The sequence below is a fragment of the Castor canadensis genome, chromosome 7 (genome assembly GCF_047511655.1).
Source record: "Castor canadensis chromosome 7, mCasCan1.hap1v2, whole genome shotgun sequence".
NCBI classification, from domain to species: domain Eukaryota; kingdom Metazoa; phylum Chordata; class Mammalia; order Rodentia; family Castoridae; genus Castor; species Castor canadensis.
In genome coordinates, this window is record NC_133392.1 from 6,357,821 (window position 1) to 6,370,144 (window position 12,324).

Genomic DNA, 12,324 nt, shown 5'->3' on the forward strand with positions numbered 1-12,324 from the left:
GTTTACAAATAGACAGATTGCCACCCGAATCTCATAGTGATCTTCCTAATTATGTTAGTTTTTGAGTGTTGCTGTAACAAATTACCATGATGTAGTGGCTTACAACAATACCCATTTATTATCTCTAGGTACTCAGGGTGGGAAGTCCAGTGTATGGAGCTGGGCTCTCTCCTCAAACCTCACCTGGATAAGGAAGGCAGAGCCGCCTTCTTGGTGGAGGCACCTGTGGAAGATCCGTTTCTGCTCCCTTGAAATGTGACATAATTCACTTCTGTCTGGTTGTAGGGCCAAGATCTCTCTGTCCTTGCTGGCTATACATGCAGGTCATTGCTAGACTCAGGGCTCCCTCGCTTTATCTTCAAAGCAAGCAAGGGGCGGGGGTCAGGTCTTTCTCTCATCCCATCTCTTTGATCCCAGTGATGAGACATATCTCATGTTTACTTTGGGACCCTCCAAATATTCCAGATAATGTCCAGATGATGCTGAAGGGCAAGTCCCATCTTAGCTAGCATTAGCCCCCAGGATCCCTGAGCCAGCAGCAGGTGGCTAAGTAGGTGGATAAGTCTGTGTCCTTGCTGTTGAGAGATGTCTGGAGGCAGGAGAAGGTAGGAGGGCAGCTCAAGTTGGAGGACCTGCTACCACAGCTGAGTAAGCGTGACCTCTGTTGGAGGCTGGTTTCAGCCCCTGATGGAAACACCCAGTCCTGTCCCTGGCCATCTGCCACCATGCGGCCCTATCCCCAAATCGTCTCACCACACAGTTCTGTCTCCAAGCCATCATGTCACCACATGATCCTGTCCCTGGGACATAATGTCACCACCATGTCTAAGGACCAATCCCCTAATGAGGCCAGGCAGTTAAGAACCATTAAACAGCAGAGCAGGACTTCCTAACTCTCCCTGCCCTGCTCTCCTCAACAGCAAGTCATCCTGATGGCTCTGTGAATTCTCTGCTCCACCCACTAGTCTTTGCTATGAATCTTATGTTGAGTCACATTTTACGAAAAGCCCTTCCATTTCTGTGATCTGTTCCTCTCCTCTATTCTGGATTCTTAATCAACAAAGGTCAAAGGAACTGAGCAGGATGACCCAGAATCCACTCTGTTTAGAGACTTGAGGGTGCTGGAAGCCAGACTGGGAATGTATCACTGGTCATTTTTATCCAGTCGCAAGTATGAATAAGAAACTCAGCACCCTTGGGGCTGGGGGTGTAGCTCAGTGACAGAGCACTTGTCTGTCACATGCAAGACCCAAGTATCATGAAAAAGGAAGGAAAGAGAAAGGAGGAGAAGAAGGAAGGGAACTTCAGCTCCTAGAGCAAGCCCTGCCTCCCTTCTTTAGAAGAACAGAGCACAGTCCATTTCCAATGGCCTGGTTTCCTTAGTCACTGGGAAGGGCTCCTTTGTACAGCCACTTGGCTCCCTCAGGGTGTCTGCCTTCCAGAGAGAGGCATCTCAGGTACTGGGGGAAGTTCGCAGCCTCCTGAGGTGAAGTTAGCAGTTTTGGGGTTTCTCCTCTCCCCCAGTGTTCCTTCATACTTCCCACCCACAGGTGTGTCTAGGTGGCTTTGCTTGGGCATAGGGAGCTTGGACAGGCTGACAAATGCTCTGCCCTCACAAACTTTCTGTTCTCCTGGGACAGAGAGACCACCAAAAGTAAAATAAAAACACAGTTGAATGACCACAGCTGATGAAATATGCTAGGAAAAGACAGAAGACAGAACTGGGTGGGTGAGAGCAAGCAGCCCCACTTGGAAGGTCAGGTCCCTGAGGCGGCGGTGTCAGGCAGATCACTGGCACGTAAGGCCCTCAGAGTGCGCAGGGAGGACGGTTCAGCAGAGGGTTGAAAGGCACTGAGGCCCCAAGCTGGGCCATTTCTACAGAGGGATGGAAGCCTGTGAGCAAGCAGAGGAAAGGGGTGGGCAGGGGTCCTCTTTGTGCCCTGAAGGCCATGAGTTTTATTCTCTGTACAATGGATCACCATTAAAGGGTTTTAAGAAAGAGCACCAGGAAGCTGGGGAATTCCAGTGGAAGCTTGGAGCGGACTTCCCCCAGCCTCCCCTATGCTATGGATAGAAAGAGGGTGGTAAAATAAAAACTGGATTTTAGGTATGCCAGATGCAGAACTCCGCATCACATTGTTTTCCAGAGGGCCTTCCCTAAGTCATGCTGTCACCCCCGCTTCCAGCCCAACTCAGAGGGATCAGGTGACTGTTGTTGCTTCATATCCACTGTGGTTCTCAGGTGCCCGTGAGCACACGGTGAGCTGTCATCCCCCAGCCTTCAGATGGAGGGAGGAGACAGAAGATGAAGTATTTAGGTGAACACATAAGCCTTAAGATTCTCTGGCCATAGCTACAAAAACTAAAGTGAAAATCTAAGCCATTTGCTACAGATTTAAGGATCAGTGTTCATACCAGTAGCAATGATCAAAAACTGAGGCCGTAGGGCTGACAGAGTGGCTCAATTGGTAGAGTGGCTGCTTAGCAAGTGTAAAGCTCTGAGTTCAAACACCAGTACTGAAAAAAAAAAAAAATGGGGCCAAGAGCCCTATGCCGGCCAGAGGGGGCTGTGGGTGTATCTTTTCCTGATCTGAAGGGAGAAAAATGTGATGCCACAGAAAGAATTCCATGCCACAAATAATCCAGCATTGTAACAAAAGAAACGAAGACAACCTTAGGTATCCTTTCGGTGAGTGTGGTGCTGGGGGTGGAGCCCAGCCTCTTGTGCATCCTGGGCAAGCGCTCTACCACTGAGCTATACCCCAACTCTTTATGTGTTTTGATAACAGCTTTTAGCCAGGCTTATTGGCACATGTCTATAACTCCAGCTACTCAGGAAGCCGAAATAGGAAGATCACAGCTCAAGGCCAGCCCAAGGAAAATAGCAAGATCCTATCTGAGAAACTAAGAGTAAAGTGACTGGGGCGTGGCTCAAGTGGTGGAGGGCTTGCCTCGCAAGCCTGAGGCCCCCAGTTCAATCCCCAGTGCCATCAAAAAACAAACAAGAGAACAGCTTTACCTCTGGAGAATATGTAAATGACTATACATTTTGACAAGTTAATGTCAACTTTCCACTGGAAAAAAAAATGATCACTACCTCATGGATAAAAATCATCATCACTTATGTAATAACTATGAGACCCCAAGCTGGGGTCCTCCCATCATGGAGCCTTGGCGCCTTAATTCCTTACTGTGCCATCCTGCAGTTAATTCAGCTCTGTCCTCTAAATTCCATGGTATGAAGAGCTTGCCGGCGGTGGAACCAGTGCACTAATTTTAAAGTGGTAATCAAGAGGCTTCTAAATATTCATAGCAATAAATGCCTCCCTCGGGCCCCATGAACGCCAGGGCTGCAGTCTGAGGCATTTATTTAGTGCTGGAGAGGGACCTAGTTATTTCAGAGTTCCCTTGAATGCAATATTTTAATGTTGTTCTGCTTAAAAAAAAATTGGATCCCACCGAGCTTCCCACACGGATGGTTAAGATGGATGGCTTTGGCTTTGAATGGGCCACAGTCTTGGAAAGGATGACCTAGAGGCTGTGGTGGGAGTGGGCGTGGCCATGAGGACCATTCCCTCCTGCCTGCTGACCCTGCTGCCAGCCCACTGCCACGTGGTTTCAACTTGACGGGCAGGGTTGGATTTTTCTAAGTCATTGAAAATTAGTTGTTCTTCACAGATGGATATTAAGGAGAGGATCCTGAGCGTCATTGCATCCATTCAGGAGAATAATGAACACAGCTTCCCTGCATCCATGCAGAGCTGCCTTCAGAGACTCCAGAAGTTTTACACCCATCATGGGTGAAATAATTTAGACTCAGGTTTGGGTGGGCTTCCAGTTTCACAAACTAGAGGGCCACTACAACATGGGTGACACCAAGAAGCAGCAGCAGCTGTGGCTGATCAGTAAGTCACTATTTACAGATACGTTTATGAACCATTAAGGTGGGAGCCCCTGGCCATTTGTACCATTGAAGACTTCTGGATGAGCACAGGTGATTGTCTCTTCTTTACAGACTGGATGTGCTCACAGGGGGGCATGACAGGAGGAAGTCCTGTGCCTCTCAGGAGCCTGCCACGCGTGGGACAGTCTGATAAACGTGTTCCAGTGGCAAAGTTTCTGTCCTGGGAGGGAAGGAGGATGCTAACTAAGTAAGTGCTATGTCAGCCTTTGGATTTGTCTCCCAGCGCACGTGCCCCAACAAGTGGTATTAGGTCTGACTTCTGGACAGAATTGGGAGCAGAATATAAGTAAATACAGCGAGCACTATTTCATCCAAATGCCCGATGAGAAACTGGGATATCAGCCAAGGTCCTGTGTCATGATTATACACAAACACATACACGGCTGTACATACTCAAAGGAAGGTAGGAATATCAATATCAACTCCTTATCACTTAAGGGTCAGAACAATGAGAAAATATACTGATTTGCTTGTCCATTAAAAGTAAAAAAAAAAAAAAGTCTCCTGCCCTTGAGGTGACTGGACACTGTTGATCACTGCCATAACTTCCTTTCGCCTCCCAGGTGCCATGATTGCCTGCACAGCTCCCTGCTGCTCAGCACCCATAGCAAATGGCCCTGTTGTCTCCGTGATATCCATGTCCCAGACCCCTGTCCAGGATTTCTGCCTAGGGCTCCTTTTTGGTTAGTACCTGGGGCCTCACTGACTCAGCTGTCTTCCTGTCTTCCTTAGTGTGTCCTCACCACTCTCCTGGTATCCTCCTCTGACCTTTAGTCCCTTTTGTCTGTGCAGTCCATAATCTGGGATTGTTCCCTGTCTGCTTTCGATAGCGCGATGTGGGCCCTGAATACTGCTGGAGAAAGACAGGTGTGTGCAGGTGACAGAAGCAAATCTACATGAGGAAGAGAATGTTCCTGTCTGCCACAGAAGACAAGTGAAAGTGAACAAATATAAGGAAACCCACACTTACACATGTTATAGTGACACTGCAAACACAGAAGAAAAGGGAAGATCACAAGATCAGCCAGAGAGGAGACAGATCCTGGCTGAGACACCTAAGGGCTGACTTCTCCATGACAAGCTCACTGCAGCAAGATAGTGGAGTGATGCTCCAAATGTGAGGACTTGTGAGGAAGCTGCAGTGATTAATACAGGCACATGGTACATGGATAGGTAGACCAGAAGCAGACCTCTGTGTGCTGTGGCAGAAGACAGAAGGACAGATGTTTTAATACACAGTTCTGGGACAGATGGTTATTTGTATTTTAAAAGATTTTGAAATGAACATCTTCATACTGAACACAAAGTCAAGCCTGGATGGGATAAAGGCTTAAATGCAAGAGGCAAACCATAAAACATTTAGCAGCAAACACTGGCTGCTTTTTGATGTTGGAGAAGGAAAGGATTTCTCAAATGAGGAAAAAAAGTGTAAACCGCCAAGGACTTCATTAAAACACAGCATTCTTTCACCAAAACACAGTGAAGAGGATGTAAAACAAGCCACAATGAGGAGAAAGTATTCCTGACATTATATAATGGACAAAGGGATCAAATCCAGAATATGGAAAGAAAGAAAATAAGAGCAAGATGAAAAGAGGTGAAAGGGATGGATGAAAGCAGGGAGGGAAGAACAAAGGGCAGGTAGTCACGAAAGCATGAGCAGCTAATTCACAAAAGAGGAAAACCAAGTGCCCCATAAACTTGAGCTGCCCTGCCTGTTACCAATGAGGGAGATATAAACTAAAACCACGAGAAGTACAATTTTACACTTAGCAGATTGGTCTTGCCTGATTTTAAAGTTTTTGCCAAATATTCATGAGGATATGGAGTGGTTTGGAACATTTACTCACTAATAGAAGGGATGTAACTGGTTTGTACTTTGGAAAACAGTTTAAAGATTGCTGGGGGCGGGGCAAACATGCAAACCTCACCACCCAGAGGCTCCGTGCCAGATGGAAACCCGAATCTGCCCTGTAGGGGTGAGCACACAGGAATATGTGTCAGTATGTAAGGCAAAAGACCTAAGAACGGATATGTAAATTGTTCATCCAGTAGAACACTGCAAAGCAATGAAAGTAGATGGCCAACAGCTACAGACAGCCACGAGTGAATCCACACGTAGAACAGTAACTTAAACCCAGTCAGAGAACAGACCAAGTGTGAGACTGTTTTTATAACACTCAAAACTGGGTAAAGCTGAAGAGTACATTGTTTAGGAATATGCATAGTTAGCTAGCTGGATGGGGTTGGGGGAGAGAGAGAGAGAGATCGATCCATGTGGAAGTATCCTGTAAAGGAAGTCAGGAAGTTCAGCTTGATGGCTGCCTCTGATGAGCAATGAGAGAATGTGGGAATGACTTCAGCATAGGGCTGACTAGGGCTGAGTTGCATCTCCGCAAACCTGCCAAATCCATGCCTCGAGTCCTAACTCCAGTGCTTTAGAAAGTGACGGTGTTGGAGACAGTGCCTTTAGAGAGGTGATGAAGGTAAAAGGAGGTCATATAGGTGGGCCTTTTGTGACATGGCTGGTGTCTCCTCCGTAAGACCAGGTTAGGGCACTGGGATGCAAGAAGCAGCACCAGGCAGCTTCTGAAAGCCAAGAATTGAGGCCTCAGAAGAAACCAACAACTTGGGCTGATACTTCAAACTGCCAGATCTCAGAGAAAACAACTTTCTGATGAACGAGTCACCCAGCATGTGACATTTTGTTATGACAGTCCTAGAGAGCTGTTCAAGGTACCCTGGTGATTATTTCATTGTTCTCTTTTTTAAAGACACACTGATGCATTTTATCTATTCTTTTGGGTGTGCTTTCCCTGATTTAAAAGATGGAATTATAATTCCCAAATATTCCTGGCCTATTGATTAGCATTTAATTGAGTTGTTCAGTAATGCTGTTCTTTAAGCATCCAACAAAAGACATAGTTCCATTAGGGGAATCAGTGCACCATCTTTAAGAAAAGGAATGTAGTATTGCTAGTGCTCCTTTATAACCTCCCACAGAGGTTTTCAAAAGAAAAGCAAACAAACACAGCTTTCAAACTAAAGTGTCTAATGCAATTAATGGCTTTAAATTAAAATAGCTCTCTGTGTTTCCTCTCCATTGAGTTTGTCCTACACAGCCATATATCCACAAACACATACACAAAAAGATTTTCTTGTCACCCTGGAGGAAAATATATTTTATTATATATATATTTGTGGTACTGGGTATTGAACTTAGGACCTCATGCTTACTAGAGCACTAGATAGGTGCTCTATCACTTGAGCCACTCCACCAGCCCTTATTTTATTGGTTATTTTTTGGGATAGGGTCTTGATTTATGATTGGGCAACCTGGACTGGAATCATCCTAGTTGTGCTTCCCCAAACAGTTGTGATGGCAGGTGTGTATCACCACACCCAGCTGTTGATTGAGATGGGGTCTTGTGAACCATTTGCCTGGGCTAGCTTCAATCTACCATCCTCCCAATCTCTGCCTGTGAAGTAGCTAGGATTACAGGCTCTAGCCAAAGCACCTAGCCAGAAAATGTACTTGTTTGAAAGTTGTTGACATTGAAACATTACATCGGCTCTTGTTCATACTTTAAGTGGAACTAGTGCAAATGTTAATAGTTAAACTAGCTCAATTTTGGGGGGCACAGGGGTGCATGAATTGTTTTGTTGTTTGTTGGGAGTGCTGAGTGTCAAGCCCAGGACACTGCACATACCACACACACACTTTACCATGAGGGTGTATTCTTAGCCTTTTATTTTTATTTACAAGTACACTTGTCAGGATTTCTCTTCAAGATGGTGATATGTTTGTGTCAATATCTTAGACAAACACAATTTGTAAGTGAAGTAACTAGTATTGATATATACACAAATATAAAACAGCTAGTTATACATACAAAGATGCAGACATATGGGCCAATCTTGACAGAATATTAAGACATATTTGTGTTTTAATATCATGTTGTAAACTCAATTAATAATCCTGTCCTTCTAAGATATAATTAATGAGTACCTATTGCAAACCCTGCACAGAACATTGTATAAATGTTTGAAATTAAATCTAAGTGTCAGAAAGTATAAACAAATACAGGCAAAAGTCCTGGGAGAGACACAAAAGCAAATAAAAACACTTCGCACACTATGCTAAAAAGAAGTAACATGGGTTTAAAGTAACTTAGGATGGAATAAAAATATTTTAAAAGTTCAGCAAGCATTCAGAAATCCCTGCAATTCTTATAAACACAAGATATTGTCAAAATAGGAATTAAATATCTGAATTAATATATGAATGTATGCTGGTGTAGTCTTTTGCTAGAATAAATCCATGAAAGGCAAACCTGTGTAAGTCCAAAAATTATGCCTGAGCATGGAAATTCAGCTGTTTAACCCTCAAGCTTAAGTAACTATTTAAAATAGCATCATCCCTCAATTAAAATTGAGACAAGCCTCTTCAAGGCACATTAAAAAAAAGTTGAGTTTGTGTCTGATGTTATCCCTGCAGGCACCAGATTCTAAAATACCTATAACTCAGGCCATGATTGGATGATGCACGTTTTTGGCTTTATCTGTCCCTCAGAACTGACCAATAGGCCTTTGCACAAGTGGGAGTGCCCTGTACCTGTCTCGCCCAGGAGTCACATGTAGCTGTTAGATCACCCAGAATAGCTGGTGAACTTACTTTTCAATTTTATTTTAGTTTAATTTAAATAGATGTATGTGGGTAATTTAATTTAAATAGATGTACCAGATTAGACATAAGAAGACTACTAGAAGATGTCAGAGAGTTGACCTAAAAATAAGACAAATAGTTTTTATTAGTTATCACATTTTATTATTTTCCCAAAACTTATGCGAACTTCAGTTATTGTGGGGTTTAAAAAAATTTTTTTTTGTTTCGTTTTGACTAATTATTTTAATGTTGGCTAATTGGCATTTATACTCTGTTTTGTCTTAAAGTGTAATATGTGGTTAGTTAACTCATAATATAGCTGGAACGCTATGTTGTGAAAACCTTTTGAACTCTGGAATTATTATAATACCTTTCAAGTTGTGGAATATTAGAAAACTATATATAAATTTCTTACTTTCAACACTCTTTCACAGTATAAAAGCAAAGGAACTTATAAGCACAGGCAGACAAAGCCAGTATAACTTCAGCTAGCTCTGGGGTTGACTGTGGACAAGGATGTCTCGGTAAGAGAATGACCATGTACAGTGCTCACACGGGGCTTCTGGGTAGAACCAGACACCCGTGAGGCAGTTGTGCTGGTTCTGTGGGGTGGCCCAATTCTCCATGCACTTCTCTGGTTTTTTTCCTCTTCAAGGCACTGGGAATTGAACCCAGGGCCCACCACTTGAGCTATACTCCTCCCCTGCCCCTCCCCTCCCCTCCCCTGCATTTAAGCTGCTAAGAAACCTTAATCTGCACACAGGCCTATGACAGCACTTTGGCCACTTCTCGGTTGACAACATCATTTATGACAGAGCCCACCTTCTGTTCTTTCCATCAACTGGGCAGCCTCCCCTGAACACAGACCCAGTGGCAAGCAGTTTCTGAGTCTGGATATGCAGTCAACTATCTTAACAGGAAGAGGAGAGGAGCGGGAGGGGAGGGATCTGCCAAGCAAGAGGGAAAGAAAGAGGACAGTAGCGCCATGGCCCCATCCATTATGGTTCCTTCGTTTACCAATGTTACCTGAGTTTCTGTAACTCCTCAGGCATCAAGATTGTCATGATAAAAGAGCAGAAGTTGACACACTGCTGTTACAAGTAGAATGAATGCCCTTCCTGAGGAGAAAGGAAAGGACAGTAGGCTGGAAGAAAGAATAACTGGGGAGGGGACATAATTAGGTTGCGGGTAAGGTGAGGCTTCTTTGCATCGTTGACTTTCAAACTGAGACCAGTTAGAAGAGTTGGGAGGAAAGCTTTCCAGGTAAGGGAACAGCATATGCCAGGGCTCCCAGCTCAAGAAAGCTCTGTGTGCTTGAGTAGCTGAATAGGCTGGAGAGGTAGGACCAGGTGAGCAAAGAGGAGAGCAGCTTAGGTGGATGTGGTAGCAGGGGGCCCTAGTCACAGGGATGGGACACTGTAGGTCAGGTTAAAGAGTAGACATCTTGCAGTGTGGCAGGCAGCCAGGGCCATAGGGGTGGACTGGTCAGGCTGTATTTTTAAAGATATCCTCCACTGTCATGGAGAATGAATGGGAAGAACACAAAAGTAGACATGGAGGAGCTGAGAGTAGAAGAGTTTTGCATGTGGGGTTTGCAGGTGAGAGAGAGCATGGTTTGGGGTAGAGAGGGTGGGGCAGGCTGCAGGACTACCTGCAGGAGATGGCAGGTACTTTAGAGCCTCTTGCCCTGCCTTTCATGGAGTGGACCAGGGCATAGAGAGGAAGACCCTGAGGGATGACTTGAGATCTCTGGCATGAGCAGTTGGGGAAATGAAGGTGCCTTTTGTAGAGCTAAGGAAAGGGTCACTGGGGTGGAGGGAGCCTGTGGTGAATGGAGAGGGTCCCAAGGGTATATGGTCAAAGGCAAAGAGTATAAAAAGCCACATCTGTGCCCAGTGTTTCATTTTCCAGCTTGTGCCCTGGTCTTCTGAACTTGGAGTCTCAAAATGCTTCCAAGAAGAAAAGGAATTTTCTCTCGCTTGCTGACTGTGCCTGTAGAGCATGGTCAAATGGTTTTCAACTAGTTCTTCTTGTTTGTCTTTCAGGATCATCCAGAAGTATTGAGTGTTCGAATTCAACTGGAAAGCAGAGAACTGATCATAAATCTGGAAAGAAATGAGTAAGTCAACTTGATTCTTGTTTATCAATGATGGGAGAAAGTTAAGACAATGTGGACTGAACAGTGTTGTGTAATTTGTGTTAGCACTTAAAGAAACAGAACTAAATGGCATGCATTTGTAATCCACATTCACATCTGAGCCTGAACTTAATTTCAAAAAATTTTGCAATGTAAAAACAAGGACTTTTAGCTCTCTAAAAAAATAAAATAAAATAAAATTAAAAAAACAAAGAACTTGATCACTCAGCAGGTTTTCTATAATTCCAATGTTTCTTTTTCTCGAAGAGAGAATTTAACCAGCCCCTATTCACTCAAATGACAGTGTTCCATAATTAGATGACTTTTGACAATTCCTGACCTGTAGAAGAGGAAGTAGCTTCAGAGAGGTAGAAATACTTATCTCTGGGGAAATACCAAGAACTTATTTTGTCTTTCAAAGCATGTTTCCAGCAATACAAACTTCACTTTAAAATATCACCCTTCTCTGGAAAAATTAGATAAATTTACAGAAAATGGCATTAATTATTTTTGAAATGTGTGGATATTATTACATATTTTGTCTGGCTTCCCAGTAGAAGCTGTGTCTGCTTCAAGGTACAAGTGAAAATAGCTCCTGCCCACGTCATTCCTTACCCTGGCTCTCCCACCAGTGCTTTGGCTCTGAGGCCTCTTCCTAGCTAGCTAGTTACTAATGAGCTCTTCCCATGAGCAATCTGTATTTAAAGGACTAAATCAACTTCCCAGGTTCTGCTTGATTAAAAATAACAGTTTCTGTCTTTAGGAAGCCCTTGTCTCTTTCTCACTCATCAGTGCCGTGCTGGGGTTTGCTGAAATACAGTGTGAATGGGTAGGCCTCTTCAGAAAGAAGCTTGCCAGGGATGAGGTATCACAAAAACCCAAATCAGAGTCTCCACATAAACAAGTCAATCACCGTGGGTGTTGGTGCTTTGATATAAGCACACTGAGCAAGTTAGAGGAAAGAGACCATCACTAGCTTATGCTACCATTCTGTATCAAATGTCACAATGTATTTGAAATAAAAACACAGAAAATCACGTGGCCTGCTCCTTACCATCTGCAATCTGCCTCTTTGTATTTCTTTTTATATCCATCCATTCCCTTCATGATTAAATGGATCGAAATCTTCATAAACAGTAAATAAGTAATGTGTTTCAGCTTTTCTTGTGACCTGGTGATCTTAACAGAGAGAGTCAGGCACTTGTGTTGAATAATTTGGGTTCTGAACTGAAAACTGTGTATTGGTTTTGACATGTCTTTCTTAGGAAAGTAAATATTTTATGGTCTTTCTTTTTCTATTTTTTCATGTAAGAATATTGTAGGACATTTCAATTTTTGTATATTGCTGCTGGTATATGACTTTGAAAATATCTCCATGCAGGAAGCTAGGTATCCTTAGAAAGAGCAAAAGAAAGGCTTGCAGTTGTGACCCATATCCCCGATGGGTTACTGTGCTTGGAGGCCTGTTCTAGAAGTTTCTTTATTGAGAGTACGAGGCATTTGGAAGGACATGCTGCCAGCATCCAGGAGGCTGGTCCTAAACTTTGTAGATGGTGT

General features: G+C 43.8%; 1 protein-coding gene across 2 annotated transcripts in view; it reads left to right on the plus strand.

The window, feature by feature from the left end:
* Nucleotides 1-12,324, plus strand: part of Adam12 (ADAM metallopeptidase domain 12) — a 332,872-nt gene that overhangs the window by 83,001 nt on the left and 237,547 nt on the right. For both annotated transcript variants that reach the window (XM_074078072.1, XM_074078071.1), the window contains exon 3: nucleotides 10,676-10,749. In XM_074078072.1, the coding sequence (XP_073934173.1) occupies nucleotides 10,676-10,749 (74 nt within the window). The remainder of the gene's footprint in view (nucleotides 1-10,675; nucleotides 10,750-12,324) is intronic.